Below are 17,685 nucleotides of genomic sequence, written 5' to 3'. Positions count from 1 at the left end.
TCACACAATTGCCCTATTTGGTTTCAAAACGGCTATTGTAGCTGAAAAGCTACAAGTTTGCATGTCTGTATTGAAAATGATTATGACCTCGGGGTCAAAGTTAGTTCACATGCAATAAAAGTGTGTAACAGGAGTGGTATAGTGGCTCATTATGTGTGCTATATGATGGTACAAGTCAAAAGCGCCACCTTGTGTCCATGGAGGGTATAGATGAGGCGTCCTTCCAGCAGGTCCAGGATCTTCACTGTGCTGTCGTTAGAACAACTGATCAGGTAGTTGTTGGATGGGTGGAAGGAAAAACTATTGATCGCCGCCCCGTGGACTGTGATAAAAAAGTCAGAGGCACATTAAATCCTTAATAAGCACTGAAGAAAAATATGAAAAACTTGCATTTTTGCAACATGTGTATCATTTACAATCTTTCACACCTTGGTGATGCTGTAGTAGCTTATTCGTTCGGAGATCCCAGATTTTCAGGGTGTTGTCCGTTCCTGACGATCCTATGCATGTACCACTGTTGTTAAAGTCCACAAATGTTGCAGATCTGGAGTGGTTAAATCAAATACCATTTATTCATTCTGCACTGATTATAGAACACATACAGTCAGTATACCCAAAACACACACTTCAACCTGCAGGTAATAATTATTGTTAACTTATCTAGCCTTATCCCTAATGTCATAATAGTGATATGCTGTCGTCCAACAGCTAAAACTACACTGACATCACTAGTTTTTCAAAACATGCCCTACTCCTGAATGATGCCAGGTCCACTGCAGTGGAAACACAAATGATAACCATTCATACAACTCCGTCACAGAACAGAGTGGCATGGCACGGAATCATTTGGCCTCAGATCGTTTGTGGAATAGAGGTATAATAAAGAGACAGGATGCTACGGGTCCTTACCCTCCATAGTCTGAGAAGCAGTTGATGCACCGTTTGGTGGAGGTGTCCCATAGTCGTACGGTGCGGTCGTCCCCACAGGATGCAATAAGTCGCCCATCAGGAGAAAACCTGCAGTGAAGCAACAGAAGGCAGAAATACATTTTTAAAAGAGATACTTTCGTGAATTGTTAAACAGGGTAATGCTATATTGTCTTGTTGAGAAGCATGCTGTATTTCTTACTTTTTTGCCTGATTCCCATTCATACAGGTCAACAACACACTGATAAATGAAAGCTAATTGCTTTTAGCTACAAATGTATTTTTAAAGGTTTGTAAAGACTTGGTAATCAGATCATAAATAACCTCGAAGAGAATTGCTACCGAGCCGGCTAACCAGTATCAATAAGAGTGTAGTATTGACAAATCCTAATGATACCCATCCCTAACACACACACACCCACACACACACACACACACACACACACACACACACACACACACACACACACACACACACACACACACACACACACACACACACACACACACACACACACACACACACACACACACACACACACACACACTACCAAGTCACTGTGTGATGCTAGTGGTTACCTAGCACAGCGGACCCAGTTAGTGTGCTGGTTGAGAGAGTAGAGGAAGCGCTGGCGTTGGACATTCCACACCTTGACTGCCTTGTCGTCTGAGGCGGTCACCAGTGTTAGGCCATCGTTAGAGAAGCAGACACTTCGCACTGCGGCCATGTGAGCTTTGATCACTGTTGACTCTGCTTTACTGCAATACAAACCATAAATGTTCAATATTCCTAGAACAATAAAATAGCTAGCAAACAATAGTAAATAGTACAAGGTCAATTGGATCCCACATTACTCTGAAAATGTTACAACTGTACACTAGTACAGACGGTTTCATCCAAGGGTTCTGATATTGCTAGGAGATGAACCAAAACCTTTGGACACTTTCAGCCAACATGTTGTTTTGTTAGCATTGTCTTGCAGTCATCACAGGCATTAGCTACCATCATCCAGTTTAACCACTAGGCCTGTCACAATTAATACATAATCACCTGATCGTGTCCATTCATCTGTATAAATTCATCTATTGAAAATTTGAAAAATAGTCGATCTACAAGCTCACAACGTGTCGTGATGCGACGTCTTGTGAGCTTGTAGATCATCTATCTATTAGACTAAAATCATTAAATGCATGGCCTGTTTTGACCATAGTACAACATATGACAAGTTATTTATCATATGCCCTAGTTATCTTCCCAGTGCCATTTACAAATCCTAAAAGTCAAAGATTAGATATGCTCCAATGTTCAATGCCAAAAAACACAATTAAATTGCAGTTATTTGTATGATAATTCACCATCGAGTAAAATGTCATGACTGTGACTGCCCTGTTAAGGCGTTTCTTTGTTTGTTTGTTTCACTGTTGCTATTGTCAAGTGATCAGTGCAGTGCCTACAAGCTGGGCGTCCACAGTCGCACGGTCTTGTCCTTGGAGGAACTGGCCACCAGGTCTCCAGTGGGGGAGAACTGCACTCCAGTGATTTGGTCTTTGTGGCCAATGAAACGGAAGGGCCGTGCCTTGGGAGCCAGATTCCAGATCATCAGGCTCCTATCTACGGACCCTGTGGCTGGAGAGAGAAATGAAAGTGAAGGTAAATCACAACCTGAAAAGCTTTATTGCAGGGGTCTTCAATGTTTTTCAGGCCAAGGACCCCTTAGCTGAGAGAGAGGTGAAGCAGGGACCCCCACATATTGGATTCATGTTAATGTGTGTTTTCAGACATTTAACGACTTAAACCCTCAATACTTTGTAAACTTGACCTTTGGCTCTGTATTTGGTCGCTCTTTTTTCCCTGTACACCAAACCTCTTCACCGAAAATAGCCGATCTACAAGCTCACAGTGCGTTGTGAGCTTGCAGATCTGCTATTTTTGGCTAATGTTCCCTCCAGAATAGGGATGCTAGGGTTCAAGTGGTTAATGTAAAAATAAAAAAAATCCCTATCATACAAAGATTTGGCGGTCCCGCTGCAGTATCTCTGAAAACCCCCTAGGCCCCCTGTTGAAGACCCCTGCTGTATTGCAGTATGAGGACGATTTTGCTGTAACATGATGATTACCATGTGAACCCATTTCACACAGATAGCACCACATGACATTGGAACGGATACATTCCAAACAGTGTGTGTGCATGAGTAAGTGATCATTGCAGATTTCATGAACTGCACTGAGGACAGATTATTACCCAGTTGTTTGCCATTGGGGTTGAAGTCTGCACAGGTGACAGCATCTTTGTGTCCTTTGAATTGTTGCTCCAGGGTGGGGTCATCCTGCAATTGTAACATTTATAGTTGTATGTATCTGTAGTAGTGCACATGTTTGACTTGTCAAACTGGCCTGCCGTCCACTTTCTACTATATGCCTGACATATTGGAATGTTTCATGGATTTGCATATTCCTGAGTTGTCTTTTTCAAAGCTTGAAACTTATAAAATACTCACGACATGAAGAGTAGAATCATTAGTTAGCAGTGTTGTTAGGAAACTAAGTACATTTACTCAAGTACTGTACTTAAGTACAATATTTAGGTATTTTTACTGGAGTATTTCTACATTGCAGCATTGATACTAAGCAACTTGGGGTCCATAATACACGACAATACTTTTATTTAAGTAAAGCATGTGAGTACTTTTACCACCACTGTTGAAGAGTACAATTAGTTAGCTAGCTGCTAGGTTCCTAGCAGGTTATTTCACACACAAGCATAACATAGCATTATAGTGAGAGTTACCAAGCAGTAAATCCTCTTAACAGAGGACAGCTACCAAATTAGCCAACTAGCTCCTAGGGAGATTTACTACTCATCATCCACCATATCAAGAGCAGTCACATTTTACTCTTAGTTTAGATAAAGTGAGATATAGTAGGATACTTACCATGACGGACGCCATTTCAACGCACTGTCAGTGATCAGAATCAAGCTGTCAAAGTGTTGTTGTTCTGAGGTGTTGAAAGAGAAAGTTGAATCTGTCAGAACTGTCCGCGCTGAACTTATTCAGACCGTGCCTGTCGATCGCCGATTTGTGTTTTGCACACTTACTACATAATTCATGGTTTTACGCAACAATTATGTCAACAATAACGCACATGAAACAAAGTGATTTGATTTAAAAAAAAATAAAGAGGCATGCGGTGGTGTTTGTTTAAACACAAAGAATTACAACACAAAGAAAGAAAGAAAGCAACAGAAACCGTAGCCATGGATACACGACGGGACCGTTATGGATGAACGTCAACCTGGTGTTTGCACTTTCTCCATATACAACCCGTACATCTACATAAACGTTCAAATTTCAAATATAAAGTGCTTACCTTATGGCCACGGATATTACAATTATATGCGGACCATTAGAAGTACCCGTATCTTCCGTATTGTTCAATAAAAAGCATTTTAATCCGATTGGTGGCCATTTTCTCCTATCTTTTTGCCACAATTTGTACCACGTGACCCTATCGGTTGGGAGGTGTATTGCACTCTGACACATTCTAACTCTATCAAAAAATGGCCGTCGATCTGATTAAAATGCTTCTTATTATACAATACGGAAGATTATGGGTACCTCTGAGGAGGACCGTACATAATTGTAACATCTGTGGCCATGGTATAAGCACTTTATATTTGAAATCTGATCGTTTATGTACGGGCCATAAATAGAAAAAGTGCAAACACCAGGTTCGAAGTCCATTCATGACTGTCATAAAATATGACAGTTAAGTTTCAGGGCTACAGAAACAGTGACCGATTAGCGCTGTCTGTCAGCGAGAGAGTCTGGCAGCTTCACCCAAGATAATTTTAGCCCCTCAAAATTACTTTTAATCTTAATTTATGCTCCGTCGCACGACAATTTCGCGCGTCGCAAATATCAGTCTTGTCCGTTTGTTTCTGTTTAAAATTAGGGCTCCAGGGAACTCCAATAATGAGCTTGTAGATCTGCTACTTTCGGAGGTAAAAATTGGGTTCCATATGGTTCCATACAGGGAAATAAAGTACCTCATGCAGTAGCTTCTAACGGGAGCGTTCGCCGTTGCTAAGCAACCAGCCCAGCCGCACATCAAACCACAGCGAAGCCAAGCGTCAACCTTAGTATCGGCTTCCGTGATTGGACCATAGAAATGTTCCGACCAATCAGAGCCACGTTTATTAAATATACATTGAACATTTATGATGTAGTAGTGGTTCAGTTTGTAAAAGATGTCGACCATTGGAAATGCCAAGGTAAATGTACATGAATCTAAATGGGGTTTTCTTCACTGTCAATGTGTTAGTTATACCAATACATCATTACAAGAGTAAGATCGTAATGAAATGTTGTACCTTAGCTATTGTGTCAGCATTAATAACAAAGCTATATTCAATTCAAAGGGCTTTTTTTGGGCATGAGATAACATACGTTAACTTTGCCAAAGCAAAAGTGGAACAATACAATCAAAGCAAAATAATGTATGTACAATTGAAAGGGAATAGAAATGATGTACACAGAGCTGTTACATTGCAACTGAGCCAAATCTAACTTACAAAACCATAAGAATTGTGCATTTGCTGTCAGAAATAGTTGGCCTATATATTCACATAGGAAAGGTTAACTTGGGATATAATAAGCTTTTGCAAGGTTGTGCTCAAATGGCAGTTGTTTTTCAAAAGTGTTTAAAGGTAAATTGCTCTGTTTGTATATACAGTGTATGTACAGTGTTTCTAGTCTACAATTTACATTTTTTTTTCAAAAGTGTTTAAAGGTAATTGCTCAGCTATACTGCACCTGTACGAAGGAGCATTATTATATATGAATATGATAAATATGATTCTCTATTCCCCCTGGTTTCAGTACCTGAAGAAAAGGATACCAGAGAACCCAAAATATAAACATGTTAAAACAAGACTGGATACAGGTATGTTCTGCACATCGGCTCTACAGGGCAGCGGCTGGTTGTATCACAAAATGTCAGTGGTGGAAAAAGTACTCACATGTGTTACTTAAGTAAAAGTATCAATACTTCAATGTAGAAATACTCTGTTACAAGTAAAAGTCCGGAATTCAAAATGTACTAGAGTAAAAGTATTGTACAAAAGTATTGGCATCAAAATGTACTTGAAATACCAAAAGTAGAAAGCACTCATTATGCAGAAAGTCCCATTTTAAAATGTATAAAAATCTTTTGAAAATACCCAATCTACAAGCTCACAATGTGTCGCATCTCGACGCATTGTGAGCTTGAAGATCAGCTATTTTCAAATGGCCAAAATGTATGAAGGGCTGAAGTGGTTAATATATGTTTTGTAATAATAATCAAAATCTGTAAAGTAACTAGTAACTAAAGTTTTCAAATAATTGTAGTGGAGTAAAAGTATAATATTTGCCTCTGAGATGTAGTAGAGTAGAAGTAAAAGTACTGAAAATTGGAAGTACTCCAGTAAAGTAAAACATACCTCAAAACTGTACTTAAGTACAGTACTTGTGTAAATGTGCACAGTTACTTTACACCACTGGTAAGGTTAACTTCGGCTTGTCACTGAGAAACTGTGCCTTAATTGGATTGTTCTTGCTGTTTCTCACTTGATAGGATGCAGTCAAACAAAGTATATGGAAAGACTGGAGGAGATCCAAAAAAGTAAGTCTGATATCATACAAGCAACAGGCAGTTTTGTGGTAGATGCAGATTGCTTGCAGCCTCCATGGTTTGACGATGGCATTACTTTTGCATTACAGGACCACAAATGAGGTGGTTGAATAAATCACAGTGTGCTTGCACTGTGGGATACCCAAGGAGGGCCCAAGGATTTCAGGCAAGATGTTGCCATCTTATGTATGTGGTAGCTGGGGGAAAAGGTTGATCAGATAGGCAGTTCATGGCAGGAGACTGCAGCAGGATTTAAGGTTTACATGATGTTTTTTACACACACACACACACACACACACACACACACACACACACACACACACACACACACACACACACACACACACACACACACACACACACACACACACACACACACACTCACACTCTCTTTCTTTCTTTCTTTTTCTTCCACTCTCTCCTTTAATCAAGAAGCTTCCAATTATCCATTTCTAGACTTTAAGCATACAGTTCAGATCACACACTGACATTTAGAAGGTCTGGTTCATCACTTTGCTGGTGAATGTAAGAGTTTCTCCTTGTTGACAGCTTGGCTTTGGGAGGCAAACTGGAGAAGCTCTGTTCCACTTATATTTTCCAAACTAATGACTGGCTCAACCCCTGTGAATGAGTACTTTGTTGCTTGCTTGTGGCCATTTTCTTTTGGGCTTCCTTCCGATTTCTCAGGGATAAGCACCACTGACTCCTTCATTCAGCCAATGGGTGATTGTACTGTCTACAGTTATTTCTCTGTGGAGTCTAAAGTATTTGGATACACCATGTAGGTGCCAACAGGTGCTTTTAACAGAGAAACAGAGAGCAAGATAGTGAGGTCACAATTGGGGTCACAACCATATCAATGGCACTTTTAAAAGAAGGTTCTGAGCAGCCTGCTTTGGGCATAGTTGTGCCAAAGTTGCCTGGGAGGTTCTGTAGCATGGGAACGGATAGGGTAGAGCTGAATTTTGCTGACATGTTAGTACTGGAGGAGGGTGAGGAGATAGATGAGCTGCAAGACCCAGGTGAGATATGCTGGCTTGATTACTTGTGAAGATATTCGAACATTACAGGAAAATATGTCCACCTGCCACTGTGGCTGACGGAATCCAAAATTCAAGTGCCAAATTTGTTCTTTTTTTGTCTGCCTTTTAATTGGCAAATTCACTGACAGATTAAACATTCCTATTACCATCTATACAGTTCATGTTTACTACCCGCATAACTGGTGGTGCTATTATTTTGAAGTTTGTCTCTATTTTGTCCTATTTGGTGTTTTGATTATCTTTTCTCTCAGATTACAGATACCGCAAGGATGAACTCTTCAAACGCCTAAAAGTGACAACTTTTGCACAATTGGTAAGAATGTTTTCATGTATGATGTTGACTGTCTTGTGAGATTCATACAGAGATTTATTTTTAATCATTGGTTAACTATATCAACCCTTTTGTTTGTTTTTGTTAGAATGTCATGATGTTGCTATATCAGCATTTACATATTTGAATCAGTCAATCTAACTTTGTTATGCAAACAGAGTTCAAGAGAGACTGTTAGCATTGCGATCAAGTTAGCTGGACTTGAATGAACTGAATGCCCTATCGATTAACAGTAGTGTTAACCCAAGAGCACTCATTTGCAAATCACTTTCGGTGCCATGCATCTTCGAGCGGAGGAAACGAAGGCAGTGAGAAAACCAATCTATTTACTGTATTTAATAATTTATAGACTACTTGCGGTGTCTAGTGGACATCTCTCAGTGTGTTACTTTCACCTACAAACCCCAGAGCTGTGTTGTCCTTGCTCCTGAAATGTGTTCTGTTTATTTCCCCCACACCAGGTACTTCAGGTAGCATATGTCACAGAGCTGAATGAAAGTGTGAATGATGACGAATCACCCAGACATGAAGGTAACTGAGGGGAAATAGGCTGATTGCTGAAGCTGTCTAGTTAGGTCACTTTCCATGATAATATATGATTCAAAAATATATATATTTCTCACCTCAGGATGAATTGTACTTACACTCTACTCTCTATTTTCCCATTCCATGTTCTGTTCTATTCCTCATCACTAATCTATTCCATTCTAGTATATTCTCTTCTATTCTATGTTATTCCCCATCTCTATTCTATTTCATATATTTTATTCTGTTGTATTCAGACCAATTGTATTCTATTCTCTTCTGTTCTATTCCCAATGTCCCCAGAGTACCTGTCGGAGGCGGATGCAGAGTGTCTGTCAGAGCAGACCAACGGTTGCCCCCAGGCGTCCTCAGAGACAGCTGTCCTCCCACAGAGCAGCAGGGAAGCTGAGGACTCCTGCCACTCTGCCAGGTCCACACTGCAGAGGTCAGGCTCACTGTCCTCATACGTTTCTTTATTCTTACATTCTTCTTACGTTCTTTATTGTTACATCCCATGATTCGAGTGTATGGGTACAATTCTTGGGTATTGACTCCTCAACATTGCAGCAAAAAGAAAAGAAAAAAAAGCAATAAAATAGCAATAGAAGTAGCTGTAAAAAATAGTACAAAAAATATAATTCTCTACACACACATGCACAAAGCTAGAACTATGGTTGGGGTTCGAAAGGATTTTACCGAATTTGAATCTACCGTACTGTAAATGCGAATCTGCATATCAAATCCAAACTCCTTTGAATCCCAGGGTAAATTAGTGGATAGAGGGAGGAAAACATTTTTTTATGCAAAAGACTGTACAGCTTTTAGTGCACTTGGCAGCAGTATTCTTTCAGATTTTTAGAATTCAAAAGTGGAGGTGGAGCAAACTTCACATTTGTGGTGAAAATATTCAACAAGAGATTTGTGTGACTCAGAGCTATTGATTCGGGTTGTTGAACATAAAAAACAACAAAGCCGATGTACACGATTGATACTTCCGAAAATAGCAGACCTACAGTACACGTTTGTGAGCTTGTAGGTCTGCTGTTTTCAGCGTGCGACAGCATCGTGCAACAGAGGATAAATTAGGCATTAGCTGAACAGTGATCACACATAATGCAGACAACACATGACTGCAGTTTTCACAATACAACAAAATGCAAAACATTATAGCTTCCCACACAACTACTGGATTGAAAATATGTATCTCTAATCCCTCTCACTGTTATTACATTTAAATCCATAATGTCTTGCCCTTACTGTATTACATTTACAATCTCTCTCGCACCCAATTACTCTTGCAGCCTGCTGGATCACCGGTCATCGAACAACCGCAATATATTACTCCAAGCGTACCTGTAACCCTATACACCCAGTATCTGTGTCTGCACTCCACCTCCACACACATCCACCTCTGTTTCCCAGCGGAACGCCTCACCCACCCTCAACCCCTCACCATGGTTCCTGTACCATACATTAACCCCCACCGCAGCCTTTTCCTCCATCTGTTATAGCATCCCCACGCTGGCCTCATTCCCACACCCCCAGCCCCACTTTACCTCTGACAGGTACGCCGGAGGTGTAACTCTATCTCGGGTCCTCTACACCCAGGGGGCCCGCCGGTAATGGCAGGGCATTAGATCCCTTCACCAGAGAGAGAGAGAAGGATGTTAGGTAGATCTAAAGTAAACCACACAATGGACACAGTGTTGAGTAGACGACAGGCCACTGCTCAGTGGTGGACAGTAACTAAGTACATTTACTTGAGTACTGTACTTAAGTACATTTTTGGAGTATTTGTTTAGTTTGTCTTGCAAGCTGATGACTTTCCCTTCGCTACATTTTAAATAGAAATATTTTACTTTTCAGATATAGTGAAAATAGCCGATCTACAAGCTTGTAGATCTGCTATTTTAACTGTTTCTGAAAAGTTCTGAAAATGCACTTAGTAATTTGTGCTTTTGAATACTTGAGTATTTACTTGAGTACAGGAGAATAGGACCTCCAAGTTATGGGTCGTTCGCTACCTGATAAAGTGGCTGGTCATGTTGCTGGCCACAGGTGTGATTTACCTGTGTTTGTCTGGTGTTGATGTCTCATCCTGGGTGTGTCTACTCTGTATACAGTACATTGTCAATTTCCTCAGGTCTGCTTACTTGTACTGATTCCTGTCATGGTGGTTTCCTTTGTGACACCAGTGTTGGTTTCATGAGTTCATCTGACTGATTAATTGTTTGTCGTACGACGCGTGCATGCGTGCGTCCAGAGCTAATCTCTCAAGACAAAAGATTTGGTTTTGTTAAGTTTGTTTACTGAAGGATTTTGTTTACCAAATGGGTCCATGCATTTTCTTACACATTATGTTGAATATTGTTTGGTTTGTGGACATAGAACTGTGCTTAGCACTGCATTAAACTCTCCAGTCAGGTACACCATTAAACAGCAAAACATTCCTTTGTATGTTAGACTCAGCTTGAGCTGGCCTTTAAATTGCACCTCTTGGTGACATCTCTGTATTTAGCGCCAACCTGTCATTACGTTGAGACATTAGCATCAAGCATTAAGTTGCTCCTTATCTATCTTTCCATAGGAAATGAATGACAAAACAGTGACAGCACTGTTTTGTTTGTATTGCTGGTCACACTGCCGAATTAGGGCCTGCATCCCCACCGGGGCCACCAACACAAATAAATATGTGATGGAGAGTGCATAGGCTCTTCTAGGCCTGTCACAATGATTACATAATCATCTAATCGCAATTATTAGAGATACTCGCAATCATTTTTGCAAAATCGCCATAATCGTTTCCATGTTGAAAAATGTTCACACATTTTCAAATATTAAAAAAAGCAGACATAGCAGATCTACAAGCTAAGCTGATAGATCATTTATTTCTGCTATTTTTACATGTATAAAATTATTAAATATGTCAATAATTTATTTATATTTTTCATTATTTGTCATATCTGCCCTGTGCAATTTTTGATTCCGAAGCCTAAAAGGCTTCATATGTTCCAATGTTCAATGCCAAACACACAATTAAATTGTTAATCGGAATTATTTGAGTGACAATTAATCGTCAACTTAAATTTGTAATCATGACAGCCCTAGCTTACCATTACCAGTTACTTTGGATAAAAGTGTCTAACAAGTTGCATGAACAGTATGTAGTTCAGAATTCTAAGTGTGACCTCTCTGTGCCGCTCTGTCTTGTCGTAGTGTTATCAGTGGAGTGGGAGAGCTGGACCTGGGCAGGAATGGCGAGAAGCCGGCGAGTGTCACCCCGGTGTCCAGTCTACTGCTGGCCAACAGTCCCTACACTGACTGCCCCTACCTGCTACTGGATGTACGGGACCGAGACCAGTATGACCAGTGCCACATCATCACCGGTAGGTGGTGGGGAATTTGGAAATGTATGGGATTTCCATGAGCATTACCTGTGTACAATAATAATAAAGCTTTATTTATATAGCACCTTTTGAAAGTTACAAGTTACAAAGTCTCTTAAGAGACTAAATACAGAGAGAGATAAAATACACCATGCAGCAAAAGATAGAGCAAAAAAGTAAAAACATTAAAAGCAAAAAAGACATTATGCAGCAATACAGTGAGGACACAATGGGTAAGAGCATTTAGGGAATAAAAGCGACTTTTCAGGAGGGATTTGAACCGGGGCACAGACTCCGCCAGCCTGATCTCTAGGGCAAGGGCATTCCAGAGAGTCGGAGCTCTAAAACCGAAGGCCCGATCACCTTTTGCTTTTTTTCTGGGAAAATGGGATTTTGAGTAGACTATATGTCAAGCAGACTGGTACACAGTAAAATGTAGTATTAACCACTTTCAACTTTGCATACCTATTTTGGAAATGTCATTAAAGGTGACATTTTTCAAAAATGTACAAAGATTTTCAAAATAGCAAAAATAGTATAAATAGGGCTTAATTGGTTAATATTGTATTAAATTAATATACAGTAATTAATACATAGGATTGTTCTGTGTCTTATCAGCAATTGTCTAACAAGGTATGTTTCCTGCCACAGATAAAAATGGATGGATAGAATGAGTAAAGCAGAAGCTATTAGCTTTTATAGCAATCGATCACACTGACCACTCTGACGAGGCCACATGCATTTATAGGCTGCTTAGCAGGCTTAGCAATATGTCTGTGTTAATCTGGTTTCTTCATGCTAATCTCTCTACACAGCATACAGTTTCCCCATCACCACCCTCTCTCGGACCATGAACCCCTACACCAAGGAAGTGCTGAGTTATGTATCCTTCACCATGTCATTCTCTATCCACCAGCATTAACCACTTAAACCCTATATACTGTACTTCATTGGCCGGGGTTCCCCAGGTGTCTAATACTTGGTCCCTTCCTTTTTTTGGGGCGGTGTAGCCGCCCCCTATAAGTGAGTTTTGGACACCGACCAAAACATTTGTGTACCCCCTAACCCTTCCATTGTTAATGCAAATCGATACTTTTTTCATATCAGCCAATCACATTACAGCTAGTGTCATCACCACTAACTGTAATGTGATTGGCTGACTTTGCAAATTCAGGACTGTGATTGGCTAGCGAAACACATGACACATGTGCAGCCCTATGAATAGCAGTATGGACTTTAAAAAACGTTATTTATCCTTTTTTAAAGTGAGTCATGTTGTGATGACCACACACCGCCCACTTCACACTGGGTGTGATTTTTTTTTTTATATATACCAAATCTCCTCGCCAAAAATACCTGAGGTTCAAGCTCACAGCGTGCTGTGCTGCGACGCGTTGTGAGCATGTAGATCAGCTATGTTTGCTGAATCTTCTGCTAATTTCACAGTGTGTATGTTCGCCTATTATGACATGCCAAAATATGGACGCTATGGTCCATGGGGTGAAGAATGTGGATACAAATGTGGATATCTCAATGTTTAGTTTTTTATTTTATTTACCTTTTAGAGAATATGACAAAAACATAATATGTTTTACTTTTGTTTTACATCAAATTATGTTATAAATGTACTATTATTCATATTTTATATATTTATTTAAGTGTTTTGTTGGGGACAGGGTGAGGGTGGTGGTTGAAATTATGTTGGTGAACACTCATGAAAAATGTATACTATATATATACTATATAAGAAATCATCAATTTACAAAAATCCAGCTTATTTTGAATCCGAAACAGGCTCTCTGTACTTGACTAGTTGAGCCTTAACTGGATGTAGAAAAACGCTGCAGGGAAGATCATCATCGTTTATGATGAGGATGAGATGATAGCCAGTCAGGCAGCCAAAATCATGTGTGAGCGAGGATTCGAGAATCTCTACATGCTCTCTGGAGGTAAGATCTAACGACATGTTGGTATTGTTCAGACTGCAGGCAAATCAATTTAGGACTGACAAGCTTACAATGCATCGCGTTGTGATGTGTTGTGAGCTTGTAGATTCGGCGATCGACACGTCATATGATGAAGTATAAATCAGGCGTCAGTGTCCAAGTGTACAGAATGAGACAAATGTTAAAAATCGCATTTCAAGCCACCTAAGAATGTGGTTCAAAATCTGATTAGCAGAAATCAGTTTCCATGTGTTTTTGTTTGCCGTTCAGACTTGATAAAAGCAATCTGATGAATCTGGATAGGCCAAAAATCGGATGTGAGTAGCCAGTCACTCTGAACATGGTCATATAGCACGAGTGCCACGCTACAAGCTTTTTTGAAAAATCATGAAATATTTTGCAAATCTTTGAATATAGATATTTTCTAAAGCGAACATTTGTAACTCAAATCTTTGCTTCTGGGGGGGTCCCTTGAACAATTTTTTTTATAGAATACATAGAATTTGAAAAAGTTTGAGAACCACTGATATTATAGCAACATAAGGGTTTCAGAAAACAGGATTTATATTTGTAGAATCTGCCTCAGGTCTTAATGGATTAAACTAAGTTTGCACAGCTGCTCATAAGACTTTGACTTCCTAGTGAGTCAGTTTGACCTCCAACGATATGAATTGCATAGTATTTATAAGTAACTCACAACTCCCCCAGGTCTGAAGGTGATCGCTCAGAGATGTCCAGAAGGGATGACGACGGGCTCATTCCCGGCCTTGTGTCTGCCATCTACCACAGAGGCGGCAAGGAGGCGCTCTGTGCCGCGGCCAGAGCAGCAGGTCATGGCGGAGAGGAGGTGGAGGTTCACCGGGGATGAGCTGTCCAAGATCCAGCAACAGCTGGACGATCAGTCCCTAGCCAGTGACACCAACAGTAAAGGCTCTTTCATACTTTGTCACGTGACAGAAATGAAGCATTTAGCTTTTTTGTTTTATACTGGGGAAGGCAAGGCAAGGAAAGTGTCGGTCAACATAGGGCTGGGCAATATGGACAAAATCAAGTATCACAATATGTTTTCACCAAATAACCTATTGTCACTTTTTGTTTGTTGTTCCAGACGATCTGTTGTCTCATATTGCAATATGGATATGATATTATCCAACCCTTGGTCAACATTATTTTCAGCCAGGATCTTGCCTTCCCCAGCAGATGGAGACAAAAGTGACCAATCATATAGTGCACTCCATGGACCACTGGTGGTCCGTGACGGTATTGCATGTGGTCCTGCATTTAGTATGTGAAAGTGAAGATTTTTTTATTTTTGTTCTTCCACGGAACAGTGCACTAAATGACCTGGTGACCTATGATGATGCGTCAATGTTGTCAGTTACTGGGGAAGTCGGAGGTCTAGAAATTCCACAGAAAGGGAGTTAGAATCTCAAGAAGAGGAAGTGTACCAGATTGCCTGATTGAGTCATCATTATTATGAAATGTGCCCATATAATCGCATGTGTCTGCTCAGTCATACATAAGATACAGATCAATATATCAGTTAACATGAGTTTAATGGAAGGTTGGCTGAGAGAACAGAATAATGGTAACCGTGCGATAGGAATATATTAGTGGTTCTGTTTTTTTATATATAGGTCTGGGCCACTCGTATATTTCAATCTTTTTCTCTCACACCACCCTATTAATTCAAACATTTGATGGACTTGAAATATTATTTAAACATATTTTAATACTTATAACAAAGGTATTTTATTTATGTATTTACATTTTACAACATTTTCCCATGGACCACCTGCAGGCCTAATTATGCCATGGACCACTAGCACTCCGTGGACCATTGGTTGAGAAACAGTGGGATCACTGGGATGTATAGACATGGGATGCATAGCAAGTTACCAAAGCAGTAATCTTATCCCATATCCCCTTCCAACACAACGGTGGTCCCCAGGTTGATTTTTAATCAGGGTGGTGGTCCCTGGTTCACAATCAGTTGAAAACCCCTGATATCGTGGGAATGGGCCCTGTATCACTGACATACTGTACAGTGAGTTACTATATTATTATTATTATTATTATCATTAAACCGAATTCGCCTTGGGTACACTGGCACTGTAGATGGCCACTTTGCTGACTACATAACGACAGTGTTGAGTGTTGCATAACATCTTTGCCCTTAGCTTTCTGTCTCTCTACACCGTCTTTATCTTGTGTTGTGTGTTCCAGGTCGCATGTCCAGCCGTCTGTCCACCAGCAGTGGCCAGTCTAAAGCATCCAGTGCCCGTAGCAGACAAAGCACCGCCACAGCCAGGAAAGAGACTGCCAGGGCCCAGAGCAGCAGAGCATGGAAGTGACCCTCCATACGTCACCCCCAGAACCAACCTTTAATACAAGTAAAGTTAATGCCAGACTTTTGGGTCCGATGCCGATCACAATTATGGAGTCTCCTAGACCTAGACCACCGATGACCTACTGTACAGTATGTTTGATTTGATTACAGTTTCCATTTCAGAACATTTAACTTATTAGCAAACAAGTAAATATAAAATAAACGGAGTGAACTACACTTTTACGTTATTTTTATTTAACCACGTAAGCCCTATTTTGCCCTACGAAAATAGCCCATGTGCAAGCTCACAACACGTTGCAATGCGATGCAATGTGCTGCTATTTTTGAAATCTTTTGAAAATGTACACCTATAATGACATGCCCAAAATAGGTATGTCATGTTGAAAGAGGTCACAAATCTGGACACATCAGATGGATATTTGGCGATACCGATGAAAAAAGTCGAATAGTGACCGATATATCAGCTAAATCGGTATATTGGTTTGGATCTAGTAAAGTCTATTTTGTTGAGTATCAGTGCCCCTGAGGACTACAGTAATGAGGACATTGTCCTCAGTTCGGTTACATTTGGTCGTTTCAATGTGGCCACGATGAGCCTGATCACGCCACGCAGGTCAAGTGTGGACAAACTGAATTTAAAACGTTGTTTCAATTCGTACATTCTGATGGCAGATGCCGCATTGAAATGAGAAGTGTAACCATAGCCAGAGATGCACTCAGCTCCATTCCCAGTCTGCTCTGTTTTTACACAGGGTTGAGTCCTCTGTGTATAACAGTCTAACAGTGTAAGACGATGGAAACTCCCTTGGTGAGAGTACACTCCATATTTCCTGTCTCTCTGTTCACTATCTATAAAATCAAAGCAGAAATTCTGAAAAATAATCTTTAAAAACAAACCTGCTCTTGTACAGCACTGGATAAGAGCTTCAGCTAAAATGCCTAACTGAATGACACTTTAAGCATGAAATCATATGCATATAAACAAACTGCAGACTGGATGGAGTTGTGCACGTTACCTCTGATTTATAGAACACTGTTGTTTTTCCACTTCAGAGTATTTTATTATTTAAAAAATGTTGACTTTATGTTATGAAGTTTGCACAGTGAGTCATCATCTTGCCTCAGTGAACATAATCTGAGAATTGAAGGATTATCCTTGCACTGACTTGAATTATAGTTAAAGTTGTTTCTCTAGTCTGTTTTGTTTTTTTCACAACTAAAAGACCTGTCCTGTACAAATCAACATTTACTTCTTTAGCTGAGCTAATACTGCAACTATTATTTGCCTTTTATGTTTTCAAGTTGTCTCGTCATTGCATTGTTGATACACTACGAAGAGACAATAGTCAACGTTGATATGGAATCATAACCAAATGCAATATTTAATACTGCAAATATTTTTGGAATGATCTTTGCTTTATGCTGACACTGTATTTGTCAATCCGATGTATTTTATTGCTCAGTCTTGCTTTTGTTGTTTCTCAATCCTGCCTGCACAGAAAA

At 40.0% G+C, this 17,685-nt stretch overlaps 2 protein-coding genes across 3 annotated transcripts in view; one reads left to right on the top strand and one right to left on the bottom strand.

The window, feature by feature from the left end:
- The window catches only part of poc1b (POC1 centriolar protein B), a 61,842-nt gene extending 57,873 nt beyond the window's left edge, over nt 1-3,969 (bottom strand). Inside the window, exons 1-7 of the mRNA XM_084059901.1 lie at nt 3,862-3,969; nt 3,171-3,255; nt 2,383-2,554; nt 1,507-1,686; nt 910-1,017; nt 429-544; nt 189-322 (exon numbers count right to left, since the gene is read on the bottom strand). Of these exons, the coding sequence (XP_083916027.1) occupies nt 189-322; nt 429-544; nt 910-1,017; nt 1,507-1,686; nt 2,383-2,554; nt 3,171-3,255; nt 3,862-3,876 (810 nt within the window). The 5' untranslated portion in view covers nt 3,877-3,969. The remainder of the gene's footprint in view (nt 1-188; nt 323-428; nt 545-909; nt 1,018-1,506; nt 1,687-2,382; nt 2,555-3,170; nt 3,256-3,861) is intronic.
- Nucleotides 3,970-5,176: 1,207 nt separating this feature from the next.
- cep41 (centrosomal protein 41) lies at nt 5,177-16,436 on the top strand. 2 transcript variants are annotated; one of them, XM_084059327.1, is made up of 11 exons: nt 5,177-5,201; nt 5,809-5,872; nt 6,545-6,592; nt 7,896-7,957; nt 8,437-8,506; nt 8,804-8,945; nt 11,717-11,886; nt 12,702-12,769; nt 13,721-13,835; nt 14,541-14,756; nt 16,059-16,436. In XM_084059327.1, exons 1-11 carry the CDS (start codon nt 5,178-5,180, stop codon nt 16,184-16,186), a joined length of 1,107 nt encoding a protein of 368 aa, XP_083915453.1. In that variant the 5' UTR covers nt 5,177; the 3' UTR covers nt 16,187-16,436. The 2 variants fall into 2 exon arrangements, with proteins under 2 accessions (XP_083915453.1, XP_083915452.1); XM_084059326.1 differs by lacking the exon at nt 5,177-5,201 and having other exon boundaries at nt 5,771-5,872.
- Nucleotides 16,437-17,685: the final 1,249 nt, after the last annotated feature.

This window comes from Gymnoscopelus microlampas (assembly GCF_963454915.1).
Source record: "Gymnoscopelus microlampas genome assembly, chromosome: 6".
Lineage (NCBI taxonomy): Eukaryota > Metazoa > Chordata > Actinopteri > Myctophiformes > Myctophidae > Gymnoscopelus > Gymnoscopelus microlampas.
The sequence above is the reverse complement of the archived record's forward strand: the minus strand, read 5'-3'. Positions and strand labels throughout refer to the sequence as shown.